Below are 18,782 nucleotides of genomic sequence, written 5' to 3'. Positions count from 1 at the left end.
ACTAGTTTGGTATCCCATATTAAAATGTTCCTGTTGATCTTTGATGGCACGTGAGACATGCAGTAGAAGAGATTCTCCTTTGTACTTCATTTAAAAATCAATGTTGTCACAGATGTTTCTCCAATATTTCATAGGAGACATAGCTGTGGACAACAAAGGAGACATGAGATTCCACTGAGGTAAAAATTGAGAATTTTGGGTTGAAAAGTGTGCTCTATTTTGTGAGATCTCTGTCTAGTTTTGCTTTAATCTCGTTCAAGACTTCATATTTTTCACTTATTTTTGGACTGATGCCTTCATCCAAGGTGACTTACATCATTTCAGACATGATTGGTCGCCTTTCTTTTGGTTTTTCCCAAATGGAGCACAGGTAAATGAAGTGATTTTCTCATAGGTTAAATGGTGTCAGCAGTGGGATTAAAACTCACGGTTTGAAGGTCAAAGCCTCAACCGCTACACCAGACAGCCTGCCTGTTCTTCTCGAATGCGTCTGGTCTAATTGGAGCATGGCAATATAATATAACAGTATTATACAGAAGCAAGGAGTACAATTTTATTATCTGTAGATGCCACATGGGCTGGACGGGCATCAGACCCGGAAGGAAAGGAGCAACGGTCAGCCCACTACAAAGAGAAAATATTGATTGGGGCTTTTTACTCCCCCAGCACGCTGGATAGCCAGTAGGGCATTTAGGTAGCCCTGCTGGGGTCACTGGGTGCCAGAAGAGACAAGCTCCCTGCTGTAATGGACTTCCGTATGACCTGAAAGTACTTCCATCGGGTAGTGGTCCTGGCACCAGATGTACTCCCGGGTCATTAAGGGGCCACACTCCATTGGCCAGGCAAGTTGGAGCTGGGAGGAAGAAGGGCAACACTCAACTGGAGGTGGTGAGAGAAATTGTGGGTAAGAATTGAATTGTGAAGAGAGAAACCTGTGCTTTTGTGCTTTGTGTTCCTTGTTTGGGGAGTTTGGTTAATAAACCAGCCTTTACTTGAACCTGGGACTGTGCTTGTGTGTTCGTGTTGGGATTTGGGCTCCCTGACGCCCCCACGGTTTCCATCACACACCGTAGTAAAGGGTTTGATTACCAGAAAGGCTCTCCAAACATTTCACCCGATATCATCGAGCAGGATAAGCAAGTACTTTGATTGCAAAAAAATAAATAAATTGGGGAAATCTGAGCCCACTGTGTGACGTTGATGAGTTCTCTGCTGAAACTCGAGATGAGACACGTGTGGCAATACCGGAATATTTTTAAGAGGTAAGATGATAGGAATCAGATGAGGATGAATAATGGCTTGTGTGATGAGAATTGTAATAAATGTAAGAGATGCCCATGGCATCTGAAGTGAGTCTGTATGTGGTGCCTGTCTTGAGACTCCGAGTGCCCTCATTGGGGCTGAGGGTGCCCGCACCAGTCTTCCTGTTACTGCAAGGGTCTTGACTTACGGTTTTGTTCCTCACTATCTCCACTTCTTTCGTCTCTCCTCAAGACGTTCCTTCAAGACGTCTCCTTTCTTCCTCTGTCCGTCTGCTGACCATCCCTCCTTTTGCCAGTTGTGCTAAGACTGGACAATGCTTCTCCATTCTTGTTCCAAAGCTTTGGAATGATCTCCCTTTGTCTATTCAGACTTCACCCAATTTACTTCTACGTTTTGAACATATGGCTTTTCATTCCATAGTTTGAAACTGCTTAGCTTCTTCTCCACAGATCAGCTGCTGTTGTACTCTAACAGAGTTGAGGTCACTGGTGAGTATCTTAGTCCAGCTGCAGGTTCAAGAATCTAACAGGACATCCCCATCTTGCTCAGGTTTTCAAGGTGTCCTAAGTTGCTTTTGATGCCTGCACCTTCTAACTATTCTTGTATGTTATATGGCTTGCTGTGTAAGTCACCTTGGATGAAGGAGTCTACTATCCATCCATCCATCCATTTTCTAGCCCGTTGAATCAGAACACAGGATCACGGGGTCTGCTGGAGCCAATCCCAGCCAACACAGGGCGCAAGGCAGGAACCAATCCCGGACAGAGCGCCAACCCACCGCAGAGGTGTCTACTAATTAAATAATAATAAGAGCAAAATAAAACAGCACAATATCAGAATGTTCAGTATTACAAAAACACCCTTGTACAAGTAAATCTGGATCTTGGGAAAATAAATGATCACAGGAGAAATGTATGCTAAAGATTTCTTAAATCACAACACCGGAGAAATCTCTTCTAACTGAACACGATTTCTGATTTTTATGCGGCAACGCATATAAACCAACAGCCAGGCCCCTCTAAATACTTGACATGTAGCTGGAAATATAACACTAATAATATGATATTTCAACATGCCAGTTTATGATAAAAGGCATCATAACACCGATCACAATCAGCTGCCAATGAAGACCACCCACGAACGCCACATAGACCATTAACAGTATGACATTAAAAGGATTTTCCCAGAGGTTTGTGTCAACAGCAGCTCTGTGCACAACACATTTCTGTACTTAACTTGTGGATGACTTAAATTAGATAAACCTAGAAATATTTGCATGTTTCAGAATGAAAGAGTTCTTCAGAACAGAAGCACAGAACCATAAAAAAACATCCTGCAGAGGCTCGAGACCACTTTGTATCATTTCATTGGTACTTAATGATTGTTTAAGGTTTACGTTAGCCTGATTTTGTAATCCACTTATTGAGATCTGTAGCTCTGTAGAGAACGGTTTTAGAATCACCACGGGTGTTAACTATTTGAAAAGATGCTAAAAAAAAAAAAAAATTCATAAAACTCACTTACTGAAATCAGTAGTGCCGGAAGTCACCAAAACATTTATTATAATTAATATTTATGTCACTCTCACCTCGAAAATGCAGTGTGCAGAATAATACAATCAGTAATTAACATCAAGTAAAAAGGGTGGATACTGTAGATAGATAGATAGATAGATAGATAGATAGATAGATAGATAGATAGATAGATAGATAGATAGATAGATAGTGTAGTTGGCAGGATTAGATAGATAGATAGATAGATAGATAGATAGATAGATAGATAGATGTAGATTAGATAGATAGATAGATAGATAGATAGATAGATAGATAGATAGATAGATAGATAGATAGATAGATAGATAGATAGATAGATATGAAAGGCACTCTGTAACAGATAGACACTCCATGGTGGACAATGACTGAATGCACAGAAGGCTCAGTGCCAGTCTGGAGGTCGGGGTACAAGCCGCCATTGACCAGTAGGATGGGTGACTTACAGTGGTGGGTCTTACATGGGATCTTAGCTGTGAACTCCTTCTTGTCATTTATTACTCTGGGGGTTTCTGACAATTGTTTTCTTTTTTTGTGGTGAAAGAGAGTCGTTATTTTACTGTTTTATGTATTGTGGAAGGTTAGAGAAGCTTTTTGGGGGGTTGGGAATGACATACGCGAAGGTGGGCTTTCTGTTTGGGTTTAAAATGATAAAAAATAAAGAAAACAATGTAACTCTGGCAAATTTTATTATAAGACAAAGTATTAGATAGATATGACTTATGATGTCTTGTAACCTGGGAAGTGTAACTTGCTTGTACATCCTGAAATAAGAAAATGTTGGGATGTTATGTAAAATACAAAAGAACAAAAACAGCAAAATGATTCCAAAATTGACTTTGACTTTTATTTCATTGAAGACTGTGTGTGGACTCAAGATATTTCACTGTTTGTCCGGTCAAATTCATTTCATTTGTTAATATCCATTCCTGTATTTCAGGCCTGCACTACAGTTCAAAAAAAGTTGCAGCGTTTTCTTTTGTTCATTTTTATTCACAATTTCTATACCAACCCAACTTTCTCTGATTTGGGGTTGAGTTTTCTTCTGAGCTTTTCTCTTGCGATGACCACTTCTGTCACCTTGTCCTGTAGCAGTTTTTCCCAAACAGTCCCAGTTTACTTGATTATGTGGACTTCTTTTGTAAGTCACCTTTGGATAAAAGAGTCAACGTAGACTGACAGATGTGACAGGGATAGGGTTAGGGTTAGGGTACAAAATGTCTGGCTGTCTGAACTTGTGCTACGTTTCCTGATTAGCCTTTCTAAAACTCATAAGTATGGCTTCCTGAAGACAATCACTTCACCTTTTGATGTTTCTCTCTAGCCTTTGACCCAACTGTTGACTACAACAACCATGAAGTCCCAAGCCTAGAAATGAAATTTCTGTGGGGACAATGGTCACAATTGAACAGAGAAGCTGGTGACGTCATTAATAGATGATAAGCAACGAGGAAGTGTAAACCATAAAGTGATAAATAAATGATCTACACATTACAAACATATAGAACTCAAACAGCAATGAGACAAAAGTGACATTAGATATGGTCAGATCCTGGCATTAAGAGAGCCACACAGTCTTATAATGGTGAAAATGCATGATGGGAGAGAATAAATGAAAACATGATGTGGCACACATCTAACTAGGTCTTACAGCAGCCATTCTTGAGTTACAGAAGTAGCTGGCCTCTATTAAGCGCCTGGCATTGTTCACATCCCATTGCTTGGAGATCTTTCTCAGACTCTGACATTTGAAACATCATGCCAGTCCCCGACAGTTTTATTCCTAGCTGTCTTACAGGACTAGAAGTCACCCGCAGATCGCTTCTATTATTTCAGATGACCAAAGTGTGGATTTGCCAACTTCATTTTGTCAACATTTCTTGGGTAAGCATGACGAGAAGATTGCCAGTTACACAAATAATAATCTTAACAGAGATCTGATAAGCAATGCGAAGGTGGGTGTGTGTGTGTAAGCACTTGTAAAGGGGGGATTACAGGAGGGGCGTCAAAGAGTGCCAGTCTATGCAATAATACGGCGAGAGTGGCAAAGGGTACTTTAGGCGACCGTTTGTGGAAAGTACATCAAATCACAGTGTGGAAACCGGCAGCAAGTGTGCCACATGCATAGACCACAAGCATGTCAGAAAGCCAAGCAAAAAAAAAAAAAAACGTCATGAAACATCAGCAAAAACCTCTGCTGGGGTCTTTTTCAGCTATTAACACTTCATATTTTTCAATCATTATCTGCCATGAAATGGTTATATCTTTATTTTCTTTTCTGGACTTCTGCTTTGTGTAGCCATGGCATTTTGCACCCTATGAGTCAGGGGTACTCAACTCCAGTCCTGGAGGTCCACAGTAGCTGCAGTGTTTTTGCTTTAACAACATTTTTAATTAGAACCCATTTGTTTACCACTAAAGCAATATATTTCTGAGGCTCAGTTTAGTGAACTTGGTTGTTATGATTTGTGACCACAAGGAGGCACCAGTGAGCCCCAAACCCAAGACGCTTCAATACACCCTGCGTTACTAGAATAAAATAAAGGATTTTTATTCTCTCAAGGCCCTTCTTCACTCCAGTAATCAGCCACATCAACAATACACAATCACAATAATAAATAAATCTTCCTCCTCTCTAACTCTGCCTGCAGACTCAGACTCAAATGAAGTGAGGCAGTTGGACCCGGGAATGCTTTGTCCTTGCAGAAAAGTAGGGAGATTCTCCTCCCAACAGTACCCTCTATCAATCCCCAGGGACTCCAACAAGGCTGCACTTCTGGACTCCAAGTCCCAAGCACCCCTGGGGGTGTCCCTGTTGGGATACCATAGGAGAACCACTGCCACCTAGTGTATGGGTGTGATGGAACCAATCCCTATCCTCGGCTCTTCTCAGTCCGTCCATTCAAACAGTATAAATTTATTCCCCAGTTTAGTCAACCAATCTGCTTGCATCATCACACTGACCTCCCGTCCGGGTAATGAAACATCCTCCAATCGGGCCGGGGTGTCCATTCTCCTCCTACAGATTTAAAACCCTTAATTGCTTATTTTAGCTTTGAACAGCTGCAGTAAGGTTTTAATGGAGGGGCAGACTGGCCATTAGGGCATTTGGTCTTGTCATGGGCCGGCCATTTCATTAAATTAATTTTATGTACTGGTTACTGTTTGACATTAAAATCAATTTTCTAAACTACTAAACATTATCTCTCCGGTACTGCGATTTCTATAGTTTTATTTAATATACCGTATTACGTCATCAAGTTTTTTTAGTTGTCAGTACACGACATGGCATCGAAAAATTTGGTCAAAACTGCCTTTTGCCTTTTACCGCTACATTTTGGTTAGTATATACATTATTGCAATTTATTTTATCTCATATCTAGTATTTAAATTCTTTGGTACTAATAATTACTTTAGATTATGTATTATGCATTTTATTGCTCTCTAGTTGTCGGCGTGAGCGATAATTAGTTTTCAGCTGCAATTATTAGTATGATAAAATAAAGTTATAAAGCACAAGATAGGAATTTTTCATATTAGGATGGAATATTTATAGTTTATCGTTAAGTTAATGGAACATTTCAACCATGTGAGGTTTTCATTATAGCCTAGAACAAGAAACTGGTAGAAAGTACCTCGTCACCTCACTCGTTGACGAATGCCTGGGCCGGTTTTCAGTCCCAGTCCACTCCTCCTGAAGGGGCCTATCGTGTTTTCAACGAGGCTGCCATTTTCTATTCCTACCCTTTTGCCTTTGCCCTTCAATTGTGCCATACGTGACAGAGTCAGCCACGTCATAACTTGTGTGGACCAGTGAAATTTGGCAAAAATGTTTCTCGCAGCGAATTTGTGTCGTTCTCCAGTGACCACGTTCAACAAACTACCTGAAAATTTGGCGTGCAGGTGTCTTAAATAATCTCCTTCATACTTTTTTGAGGCCTACATAGCATCTGAAAAGCTGTAGCAGTCATGTTGAATGGGGATGTCACTACCTGATCTGTGCTACCTGCCCAATTTGTGTCACTGTCAGCACATGGGCAGACAAGGGGCTTCTACAAGCACACGCTAGGAATTGTTCATATTAGGACGGAACATAGCGACATAGCGAGTCATGTACTCATCACAAATGTGAAGAAAATTACAATGAATAATGGGCCAAGTGGGTCGACCTCGTCACCTCACTCGTTGAAGGATGTCCGTTCTGGTTGTGAGACCCAGTCTGCCCCTGTTTAAATGGTTGCCTGTCTTATTAAATGGCCATCAGTCAATAATGAGGTGCAAATGACAATGGAACCAGCAGCCTTTCAAGTAAAACGCTTCCTTTTCCACCCGTGTACATGCATCATCACATATCTGTATAGTAAAGTAAAGTATCTGTATTAATGCAATGTTTTGAAATAAAAGAGAAAGAAAGGAAGGACCGGAGGTATAAATCTGTTCTGGATGACAAAACATATGGAGGATGTTCTCAGAAAACAAAAAATCTACAATACGATAATCAGGAGCTTGGCTGCCCAGGGTGAGGTTTGTTTTTGAGTTCCAGTCCAGGTAGACTGTATTATGCTGAACAGTCCTCCAAATCAAACTTATTAATAATTCATATTTGAGTTCAAAAACAAACACAAGGCTTTGAAATAAATGAGAGGGGAGGACCACAAGACACATGGCCAATATCACCAGATGACATTCTCAGACAACGAAAAATCGTCATCAGGAATGATCTGTGTTAATACAATGCCTTCAAATAAATGAGAGACAAGGGAAGGCCCAAGAGGTACAAATCTGTTCTGGACCACAGGTGTTCTCAGAAAATGTAAAATCTACAATGTCATAATCTGGAGCTAGGCTGCCTGGGGTGAGGTCTGTTTTTGAGTTCCAGACCAAATGGAGGGTATTATGCTGAACAGTCCTCCAAATCAACCTTATTAATAATTCATAGTTGAGTTCAAATGCTTTGAAAGAAATGAGAGGGAAGGAACTCAAAATGCATGGTTAATGTTCTCAGACAACGAAAAATCGGCCTCAGGAAGTATCTCTGTTAATGCAATACAAATAAATGAGAGAGAAGGGAAGGACCAAGAGGTACAAATCTGTTCTGGACCACAGATGTTGTCAGAAAATGAAAAATCTACAGTGATAATCTGGAGCTTGGCTGCCCAGGGTGAGGTCTGTTTTTGAGTTCCAGACCACATGGAGGGTATTATGCTGAACAGTCCTCCAAATCAATCTTATTAATAATTCATAACTCAGTTTAAATGCTTTGAAAGAAATGAGAGGGAAGGAACTCAAAACACACGGTTAATGTTCTCAGATAAAGTGTGATAAAGATTTGTCTTGAAAGAACAGAACCACTAACAAGCCATATAATTTAATGCCAGATTTCATTGTCTGCTAGGCTTCCCATCTAATTATGAAACTGGTTGGAATGAAAACCTGCCCTCGTTGTGGGCCTCCAGGACCGGAATTGTGTACCCCTGCTTCTAGGGGATTTCAAACAAAGAGAATTCAAATTTTAAAATAAAAAAATGATTTGAGATGAAGATAAACATTCTATCAGCGAACCGGCAGAATAACGTTTGAGTAAACACTGGGAGATGCACGTAAAAAAAACAGACAAAAAACAAAATAAAGAGAAGCAAAACCGAGGCCTATTACACCAAACAATAGAGAACGAGAGAGACCAAACCAAAAGTACACAGAGTACAAAGATAGAGTTTGAATATTTCATATATTTGGTATCCACAGATCGCATAAGGATTCACATGTCCTTTCGTTCCCTTCGTGTCGATTATGCATGGGTCCCAACCTCAGAGGCCAAATTCCTAGCAATGCAAGAAGTGGATCTAACAACGGAAAAAACACTGGCGACCTTTGAAGATCCAAAATAATTCCAAATCACGCCAAAAATGACTTTGCGGTGGCGCAGTGGGTAGTGCTGCTGCTTTGCAGTTAGGAGACCTGGGTCCACTTCCCGGGTCCTCCCTGCGTGGAGTTTGCATGTTCTCTCCGTGTCTCCATGGGTTTCCTCTGGGTACTCTGGTTTCCTCCTGCAGTCCACAGACATGCAGCTTAGGTGCATTGGTTATCCTATATTGTCCCTGGTGTGTGCTTGGTGTGTGTGTGTGTGTGTGTCCCAGCAGTGGGCTGGCACCCTGCCCGGTGTTTGTTTCCTTGCCTTGCTCCCTGTGTTGGCTGGGATTGGCTCCAGCAGACCCCTGTGACCCTGTAGTTAGGATATAGTGGGTTGGATAATGAATGGATGGATGTTTTTATAGTTGCCTGGTAACCTAGTTGAAAAAGGGCAGGGCAGTTAGGGGTTAAAAGATCATCATCCAGGTCCTTTCCCCATCAAAGATTGTGGATAAAATATTGACACTGTGTGAAACTGTTAATGAAAATGCTGCTGTTAAAAAAGACCTCAAAGCCGTAAGGGCTCTTGTGATGGTAATTCTCTGCCTCACTATGGTTTGGCGCTATTTGATAACACCTTCTCTTTTCCTCCTTCCACAGAATGGACGATTGACACCATTTCTATCACCATCATCACTTCTGGGGTCTGTCTTTCTGGACCTGCCACTTCCCGCCGGACGTCAACATTACCAGAAGCTGCACCGTATGATCATTTCTTTTCTTTCCCTCCCACCATAGACCAGAAGATGGACGGCTTTTTCACCACTGATGTCACTTCCTGGCCCCGCCTCTTCCTACCAGAAGTCAACATAGCTGATAGTTCTTCCATTTTCTATCAGTCAGAACCATACTCCAATCTGGAAAGACGTTTTCCTCAACACTGTCCCGGTTCGGCAGGTAAATGCATAACTATACTTTTTGAGTCCCACCAGGAGATGAGTGCAAAAGGCAAACAAAACAAATAAAAAAAATAAAAGGAAGCGGGTGAAAAAAATGGATGAGAGGCAAAAATCACATACAGAAATTCAGGCAAGAAGTCGAAAACCAGGACAAGACAATAAAGAATTTCAATAATGGAAAGGATTTATCTGCAGATCGCTGTCCTTTTACCCTGTCTTGCTGATAAACTTGAGGTCATGACCCCGGAGACCACACCCCCTAGAAGCATGTGACGTGACACTAACAATGGTTATGCAAAATGGTGTCTACTACAGAAGAAGGCTATACGACTCCAAAATTCAGCCCTGCATGTGCTGTGAATTTCATTTGTTTTCCAGTAAGACGGGGTTTGCCCACTGGTGCCCCGACACTCTTTATTGTCTCTCCTTGTTATTACACCGACTGGCATACAAAGTCAGAAAATGGCATCAAAACAAACAGTAAAAAGAACGTTGTAAAGTACATTTTAGGATGTTAAAAAACGCAAACCCAAGAATAAAATAACTGCTGAAAAATACCCTTGAGAGTCGTAGAAACTCCCCTTTGGGAAAGGGGGAATCTTAATCAATAAGACAGAGGAAAAGTAAAGAATAAAGCCAAATCACAACATTAACAAGAAATAAATCTAAAAGAAAATGCATTGAAAAAATGTGAAAATCAGGTTTTCCAACAAAAATCAGACAAACTGACCATCACACCATACAGGAAGCAATGGCCACTGACCACTACTGTCACATTGGGACATCTGGAACGGAATAAAAGACATAACAACATAAAACAGGAACTCAACCCAAACGGCCCTGACACACGTCAGCCTCTTAAATGACCTACCTGATGGACGGCCACGGCTTGTTGAAGGCTCTGCCCAGAATCAGGGAAGGAGCTGAGCGCCGACGTCGGGCCAGGATCTTGAGTTGCTAAATGACATAAAAGAGAAATGGAGCAGAGAGTGAGTCGCGTTTCTTACTTCTGCTCTGTACTGTGTGGATTATATCTAGAATTACGCAAGCAGATCACTACACACATGTTCATAGTATTCATTCAGTTCCACACCTGCAGCAGGTCTGTTCATTTCTGGAAGTCTTCTCAGTTTCTATTTTTGTGTTTTTGTGTTTGGTAAAGGAAGACCACTCATGTCTAACCAGACATAAATGTGTCAGAAAGCCCAGGAACTCTAAACTGCAATACTGCGTAACACGACTGTCTCACACCCACTTAGTCCAAAGTGAAGTTCATCTCAAACACACATGCGGCCAGTTTGAAATTACCAGTTGACCAAATCCTCCCATCTGTAGGGATGTGGAAGAAAAAAAAAGCCTTGTCCAGAAAGCACCAGAAATGTTAAAATAATTAAATAATATAAAAAAAAAAAGATAATTAGGAAAAAGGGGATCCGCTCATCAATATGAATCTGCAAAATCCAAGAAATTCGTGTATGAGCAGCACAGTACAAGAAGTTACAGTAGCAGATGGGGCCATCCAAGACAATAAAGAAACTTCATCAGCCCCACACTGTGACGGGGGAAGACACCAGCAACAACATCACACACACACACACACACACACACATCTATGCAGTGTATCATTTCAATTTTATTTAAATTTTGCTAATATTATTTTACAAAGCACAAAGCACTACAGGAAGCAATCATGTTATCAAATTTTTCTACACTTGCTTTCTGAGATTTCCCTAATTTTTAGATTTCTGCGAATCTTTTCTGAACTGTTAAGAAAATACTTAGGAGAATCTCAATGCTTTCTTATTTCACTGTGAGATATGCAAATTTCCTTTGGAAAGCCACAGTGGGAGCGTTTAATGCGCCATGTCAGCTTCATTGTAGATGCCATCCCAGAGGTTGAAAGTGAGCAATGACTCCCAGTCTCCCAGGACTACCATGACATTCACTCGGAGGTAAAACTGGAATGGCGTTGGACACAAGAGGGAGAATGGAGCCTGCTCATTCAAAACGACTGCATTCAGTTCTTTAGGATGTTATTAAGGCTCATGTGCAACATTTGTAATGAGTTATTCTATCTATCTATCTATCTATCTATCTATCTATCTATCTATCTATCTATCTATCTATCTGATCCTGCCAACTACGCTATCTATCTATCTATCTATCTATCTATCTATCTATCTATCTATCTATCTATCTATCTATCTATCTATCTATCTATCTATCTATTTTGTAGTGCCTGTCATATCTATCTCTCTACTAATGTTTGTGATGAGCCATCTGTTAGAATGACAAGTACAATGCACATTTCTTTCTTATATGCCAGCTAATGTATATGCCATTTGGCACTGGATTTGTAAAAGCAACATTATTGTTCATGATACTTCATCTGTTGGAATGACAGAAACATAGCCAGCAGATAGACACACTGACACTTATCCTTTTATTAAGGTGGATAATCACTTGATTATTTCCTTCTGATTTAGCACCTTTAGTTTTATTCCTGTAGAGGGGAGTATGGTGACCTATTTTTGCTTGGTTGGTGTGACCTTCCTGGTGTTAAACAATGCCAGAACAGGAAAGGACAGCAGACTACAACAACATATTTCCAACGACCTGCAGAAGCTTTCTCTGGATGTTCCAGTTTGGGGCCCTCTGATGTTGTCTACATGACCCTGTTTGTGACTCCCATTGTCACTGGGGGTGAGAGTGTCAGCTCTGGCAATGTGGCCACAATGTCCCTCAGAGGCTTTGTCTGACCAGGACGTTCTTCCAAGAAATTCTCCTGGTGTATGAGAATTACTCCTGAGTTGAAATTTAAAAGAAGCATCCATGATGGGTTTGGACTTGGAAGGGAAGCATTGGTGAGAACTCACCTGGCATGATGTAAAAGAAAAGATGAGCATTTTGATCTAAAAACATGGACATGGGTTATAAAGGGTGGAACTGTCTAATAGACACATTATTATAGACAGGTCCTGGACTTATGCATTTGTGTTTTCCACTAGAGATTTGCAGGAATTGTCATAGAAAGCCTCTATATTCAGGTATACACAGACTATGAACAAATGAACACTTAGAAGGAGATCTCTCTTCTAAAATGGATAGATGGATAAAGTCTGTCTATCTGCCTGTCTGTGTACTGCATATATCTATATATTAAAATAGTATAGATAGATAGATAGATAGATAGATAGATAGATAGATAGATAGATAGATAGATAGATAGATAGATACTTTATTAATCCCGCGGGGAAATTCCCATATTCCAGCAGCAGCATACTGATAAAGAGCAATACTAAATTAAAGAGTGATAACAATGCAGGTATAAAAAACAATAACTTTGTATGATGTTAATGTTTACCCCCCAGGTGGAACTGAAGAGTCGCATAGTGTGGGGTCTCCTCAGTCTGTCAGTGGAGCAGGACGGTGACAGCAGTCTGTCGCTGAAGCTGCTCCTCTGCCTGGAGATGATCCTGTTCAGTGGATGCAGTGGATTCTCCATGATTGACAGGAGTCTGCTCAGCGCCCGTCGCTCTGCCACGGATGTCAAACTGTTCAGCTCCGTGCCTACAATAGAGTCTGCTTCAGAGAGCTTCCGGGAGAACAGCCAGCACTTCCGCCACACTGGGGCATGTCAGCGGGAGATTGCCGGGGAGCACCTGGAGCACATCCGGGTGCGGATAAAAGGGGCCGCCTCCCTTCATTCGGGGCTGGAGTCGGGTGGAAGCAGGACAAGGCAGAAGGAGCGAGAGTGGAGGCGGCCCGAAGAAAGGCAAGGTGTTGTTTGGCCAGGACTTTGGGGACTGAAGGGGTTGTGTGCACTTGACATTTGTAAATAGTTTGTAAAATAAACGTGTCTTGGTGACTTTCAACATGTCTGCCTGTCTGTGTCTGGGTCATTTCCACAATAGATAGATAGATAGATAGATAGATAGATAGATAGATAGATAGATAGATAGTGTGGTCCCCGTCCGTGGCTGGAGCCTGGCCGGGACGCCCAGGAGGACGAGAGGAGGGCTTGTGCCTCCTCCAGACCGCGAGGCGTCCGTCCTGGTTATGTTGGGGGCCTCGGGTACAGGGCTTGGAAGCCCAGCCCTGTAGGGACCCGTGGCCACCGCCAGGTGGCGCCCTGGTGCCTGAGGAACCCTGGAGCCCAGCACTTCCGCCACACCAGGAAGTGCTGGGGGGAAGACTTAATGTGGCGCCCGGAGAGCTGTCGGCACTTCCGCCACGCTGGGGCGTGGCCAAGGAGGGAATGCCGGGAACGCCTGGTGCTCATCCGGGAGCATTATATAAGGGGCCGCCTCCCTTCAGTCTAGAGCGGAAGTCGGGTGGAAGAGGACGGAGCGAGAGGAAGGACTGGAGGCGGCCAGGAGAAAGGCAATAAGACTGTGTGGCCTGGACTTGGGGGAATCGATGCAGGAGGCACTGGGGTTTGTGTGCACGTTACAACTGTAAATAATTAGTGTAAATAAACAGTGTGTTGGGTGAAATATGATGTCCGTCTGTCTGTGCCCGGGCCGGCTTTCACAATAGATAGATAGATAGATAGATAGATAGATAGATAGATAGATAGATAGATAGAAATGGCACCTAGTTATAGACTCAGGTCTTCCAAGTATTTGCATGGTACGTTCATCTTAACTTTGTTCTCCTTTTCTTGTGTTTGTCTGTCCTTCACTTCATCGTATTAATGAGTAATCCTTTTCTGCTTTCACATGTCTAACTAGGCTCATCATTTTCTTAATCATTTTCACTGTCAGCTCATTTTCAAAGACAGGCATGCTGTAATAAAGACAGTTAACATTACACAAGCACCATGTCACCAAAACAAAGCCTCATTGTTGTCAGCTGTCCCTTCCTTAGTGCCACTTTCTATTGATTGAATGAAAAACACACACACACAAATAATACATCATTTGTGAACTGTGTCATTGGCTGCAGTTTTCATAATATTTTGATGGCAGATATGAATTTTGAAATTATTGAATTTACTGGAACAATAAGTGCAGATTGAATCATCTTCTCTATTTCCTTTCTGCTGTGATGCTGTGTGGCGAGACAGAAGTGTTTAAAGGCTTCACTGAGTAACAGCAGACATCAGCACTGGGCACACCAGGCAGGCACACTTACTAAGCCCACTCATATCTGTCCATTCACACTGTGGCAGACATAGTGCGTACCTCCACAGTGGCAGAACCTGCCAGGATGCCTCTATAATGGAAAGACAGAGGGCAGGCCCCCTGGGTTGCTGTGGCTCCATGGACACCCACAGGGCTTCATGGGAGTTGGAGTTTGGTACAGCTCTGTTTTGTCCCGTGGGTGCCACCAGGGGGTGCCGTAGGATATGTGGACCCCTTTATTGTACTGGACCCCTGGATCTATAAAAGGAGCCGTCTCACTTCATTTGGGCAGCCAGAGGTGTGAGGAAGGGAGATGAAGCTTTCTGGAGGTGGAAGGAGAAAGAAACAGAAGAAAAGAAAGAAGAAAATGTGTGCTTTGTGCTGATTACTGGTTATTGCTGTACTCTGCAGAGCAGGTAGGAAATGAGTGAAAGCGTTTCCTGTGAAAAAATAAAAAAAGTGTCTCCTGAGCTTGCGTCGTGTGTCTGTTTGTGTCGGGTTTGCAGGCCACAGCACAAATGATAAAAAGTCACAAAGAGTATCACCAGCCTAGGACTGGTCATCAAAGTCACCAAGTTTCCGAACATCAATTTGGCCAAAATGTGGGATTCGGTGCTAGAAGGGTGGAAGAAAATTGATGTTACCTGCGTCTGCAAACTGGTGGCACCCACACCAGACAGAAGTGCAGACGTTCTTTGGTCACCCGGAGGAGTCACGTGCTACTGTAATAATCATAATAATTCTTTATATTTATGTAGCGTTTTTCTCAGGACTCAAAATGCTTCAGTGAGTTGGGAGTCACTTCTACCTCCACTAATGTGTAGCAGCCACCTGACAGCCATTTTTGCTCCATTACACTCACCACACATGAGCTGTTAGATGGTAAGAGAGATAGCCAGCTAGAGACAGGGGATGAATAGGGGGCCAGAATGACCAGGCAGTGGTGGGCAATTTAGTCAGGACATTGGGGTACACCCTACTCTTTACGAAGGATGCCCAGGGATCTTTTATGGTCACATAAAGTCAGGACCTCAGTTCTATGATTTATCCAAAGGATGGCATCATCTTCACAGCACAGTGTCTCCGTCACTGCATTGGGGCATTGGGATCCACATTAAGACCACAGGGTAAGTCCCCCCTGCTGGCCTCACCATCACCTCTTCCAGTTGGAACCCAAGCTTTTCCAAGATGGCCTCCTATCCAAGTCCAGGCCGGGCCTGAGCAGGCTTGGCTGCAGATGGGTGAATGACATTTTCTGAAGTGCGTGTGGCTGCTGGATAGGATAAGATAAGATTTAGCCAGGGGGTGCCTACTTTTTTTTATCAGGTGGGCTTTCTACACCATTGAATTCTAATTTCTGGTATAATGTGATGATGGATCCTTGTTTCCTCCCCAGTGCAGATTCATAACAAAAAGCTTTTCGTATCAGCTTTGTAATGGAAAAGGTCATCTGAACAATTTTCTGATGGATGTTTATGTGAATTTCCCCTTGGGATTAATAAAGTATCTATCTATCTATCTATCTATCTATCTATCTATCTATCTATCTATCTATCTATCTATCTATCTATCTATCTATCTATCTATCTATCTATACAGTACCAATATTCATTGGTGCTGCTGTATCAAGTGGGGCGTTCCAAAGGAACCACAGAACGAGTAGCAGATGTTTCCTGTTACTTTCTGGCTAAAATACAAAATGAATTGCAAAATTTTGGGGGCATCCCATTTCAGTGGGTTTTTACATGCAAAATAGAAAACTGTTGCTCCAAAAATGTACTGGTGTGACACCAACGAGGAGAGCAAACAGCAGACGGGCGCCACTCAGAGTTAGTCCACATGGTGAAGTCATCGAGTCCTTACAAAACATACTCATCGCCTTTTGGACATAATTCACACGTAATTCCACACCGATCGACAGAAAAGGACTCCTTCGTGTCAAAGGGACAACAGATCTCTACAAAGTGATCATAATGAATTGAGGATTTTAAAAATATATATATATATATTGTAAAAGCGCTATATAGCGCCCGACCCGGCACAGACCACGCAGAGGCAACGTGTACAAAAACACACAGGTTTATTTTCTTCAGCCGTGGGCACACGCCTTCCCCGTGTCCCACAGGCCCAACACAGTCCCAAACACAGTCCCAAAACACAATCTTACAATTCTCCACCACTCCTCCCAGGCAAGCTTCGTCTCCTTCTTCCTCCCAACTCTGGCTCGCCGAGTGGTGGTGGCTGGGCCCTTTTATAGCCCACCCGGAAGCATTCCAGGCGATTAACCACCTGGTCCCGATTGCACCTCCGGGTGGGGCTGAAAGCTCGTCCAGCCGGGCTGTGGGAAGCAGGCAGCTCCCCTAGCGGCCACGCCGGCCCCAACCAAGCTGTGGAGGACTCCATCTCCCATGGAGCCCTGCGGGTGGTTGGGGAGTCACTGACGGCCAGGGAGGCTGCCACCAAGCGTCCCGGGGGAGGTATTGGACTTCCCATGGCGGCTCCCCCGGAGCATAAGCAACAGAGGCGTCCCTACCGGGCATGGGACCCGGCTGTCCTTCACAATATATATATATATATATATATATATATATATATATATATATATAAATATATATATATATATATATATATATATATATATATATATATATATATATATATATATATATATATATATATATATATATACTGATTGCATAAGTATTCAGTGGATGGCAGCCATGACAGCATTGAGTCTGTGCCCACAGACTGTCATTCTGCCCCATTTCTCCTATTCTTCTCAAAGCTGCTCAAGCTCATCAGGGTGCATGAGAACCATCACTGAGCTACCTTTCCTCAAATCCAGCCAGAAATTCCCCATTGGATTGAGATTTTGACACCTGAATCTGTCACTCCTGCGCATTCCCATTTGATGTTTTGAAAGTCATTCATACATGTGATGAAGACCATGGAGCAGCTGGTGCTTCACCACCTGAGGCCACAGGTCCACCACGCCCTTGACCTTCTGCAGTTCGCATACCAGGAGATGGTGGGAGTGGAGGATGGCATCATCTATATGCTACACCGATCCCTCTCCCACTTGGACAGAGGCAGTGGTGCTGTAAGAATTATGTTCCTGGACTTCTCTAGCGCCTTCAGCACCATCCAACCTCTGCTCCTTAGGGATAAGCTGACAGAGATGGGAGTAGATTCATACCTGGAGCCATGGATCGTGGACTATCTTACAGACAGACCTCAGTATGTGCGGAACTGCAGGTCTGACATTGTGGTCAGCAACACAGGAGCGCTGCAGGGGACTGGACTTTCTCTGGTCCTGTTCAGCCAACATACATCGGACTTTCAATACAACTCGGAGTCCTGCCACGTGCAAAAGTTCACTGACGACACTATCATCATGGGCTGCATCAGGAGTGGGCAGGAGGAGGAGTATAGGAACCTATATATAGGACTTTGTTAAATGGTGCGACTCAAACCACCTACACCTGAACACCAGCAAAACCAAGGAGCTGGTGATGGATTTTAGGAGGACCAGGCTCCTCATGGACCCCGTGATCATCAGAGGTGACTGTGCAGAGGGTGCAGACCTATAAATACCTGGGAGTGCAGCTGGATGACAAACTGGACTGGACTGCCAATATTGATGATCTGTGCAAGAGAGGACAGAGCCGACTATACTTCCTTAGAAGGCTGGCGACCTTCAACATCTGCAATAAGATACTGCAGATGTTCTATCAGACGGTTGTGGCGAGTGCCCTCTTCTACGTGGTGGTGTGCTGGGGAGGCAGCATAAAGAAGAGGGCCAAACTGGTGAGGAAGGCAGGCTGTATTGTAGGCACAGAGCTGGACAGTTTGACATCCGTGGCAGAGCGACGGGCGCTGAGCAGACTCCTGTCAATCATGGAGAATCAACTGAACAGGATCATCTCCAGACAGAGGAGCAGCTTCAGCGACAGACTGCTGTCACCGTCCTGCTCCACTGACAGACTGAGGAGACCCCATACTATGAGACTTTTCAATTCCACCCGGGGCGGTAA

The 18,782-nt window shown here is 43.0% G+C and overlaps 1 protein-coding gene across 1 annotated transcript in view; it reads right to left on the bottom strand.

The window, feature by feature from the left end:
• Window positions 1-18,782, bottom strand: part of LOC120516418 (rho GTPase-activating protein 20-like) — a 56,369-nt gene that overhangs the window by 31,908 nt on the left and 5,679 nt on the right. The window contains exon 2 of the mRNA XM_039738065.1: window positions 10,494-10,579. Within this exon, the coding sequence (XP_039593999.1) occupies window positions 10,494-10,579 (86 nt within the window). The remainder of the gene's footprint in view (window positions 1-10,493; window positions 10,580-18,782) is intronic.

The sequence above is a fragment of the Polypterus senegalus genome, chromosome 16, assembly GCF_016835505.1.
Source record: "Polypterus senegalus isolate Bchr_013 chromosome 16, ASM1683550v1, whole genome shotgun sequence".
In the NCBI taxonomy this organism is placed as follows: domain Eukaryota; kingdom Metazoa; phylum Chordata; class Cladistia; order Polypteriformes; family Polypteridae; genus Polypterus; species Polypterus senegalus.
This window is presented reverse-complemented; position numbering and strand designations above follow the sequence as displayed.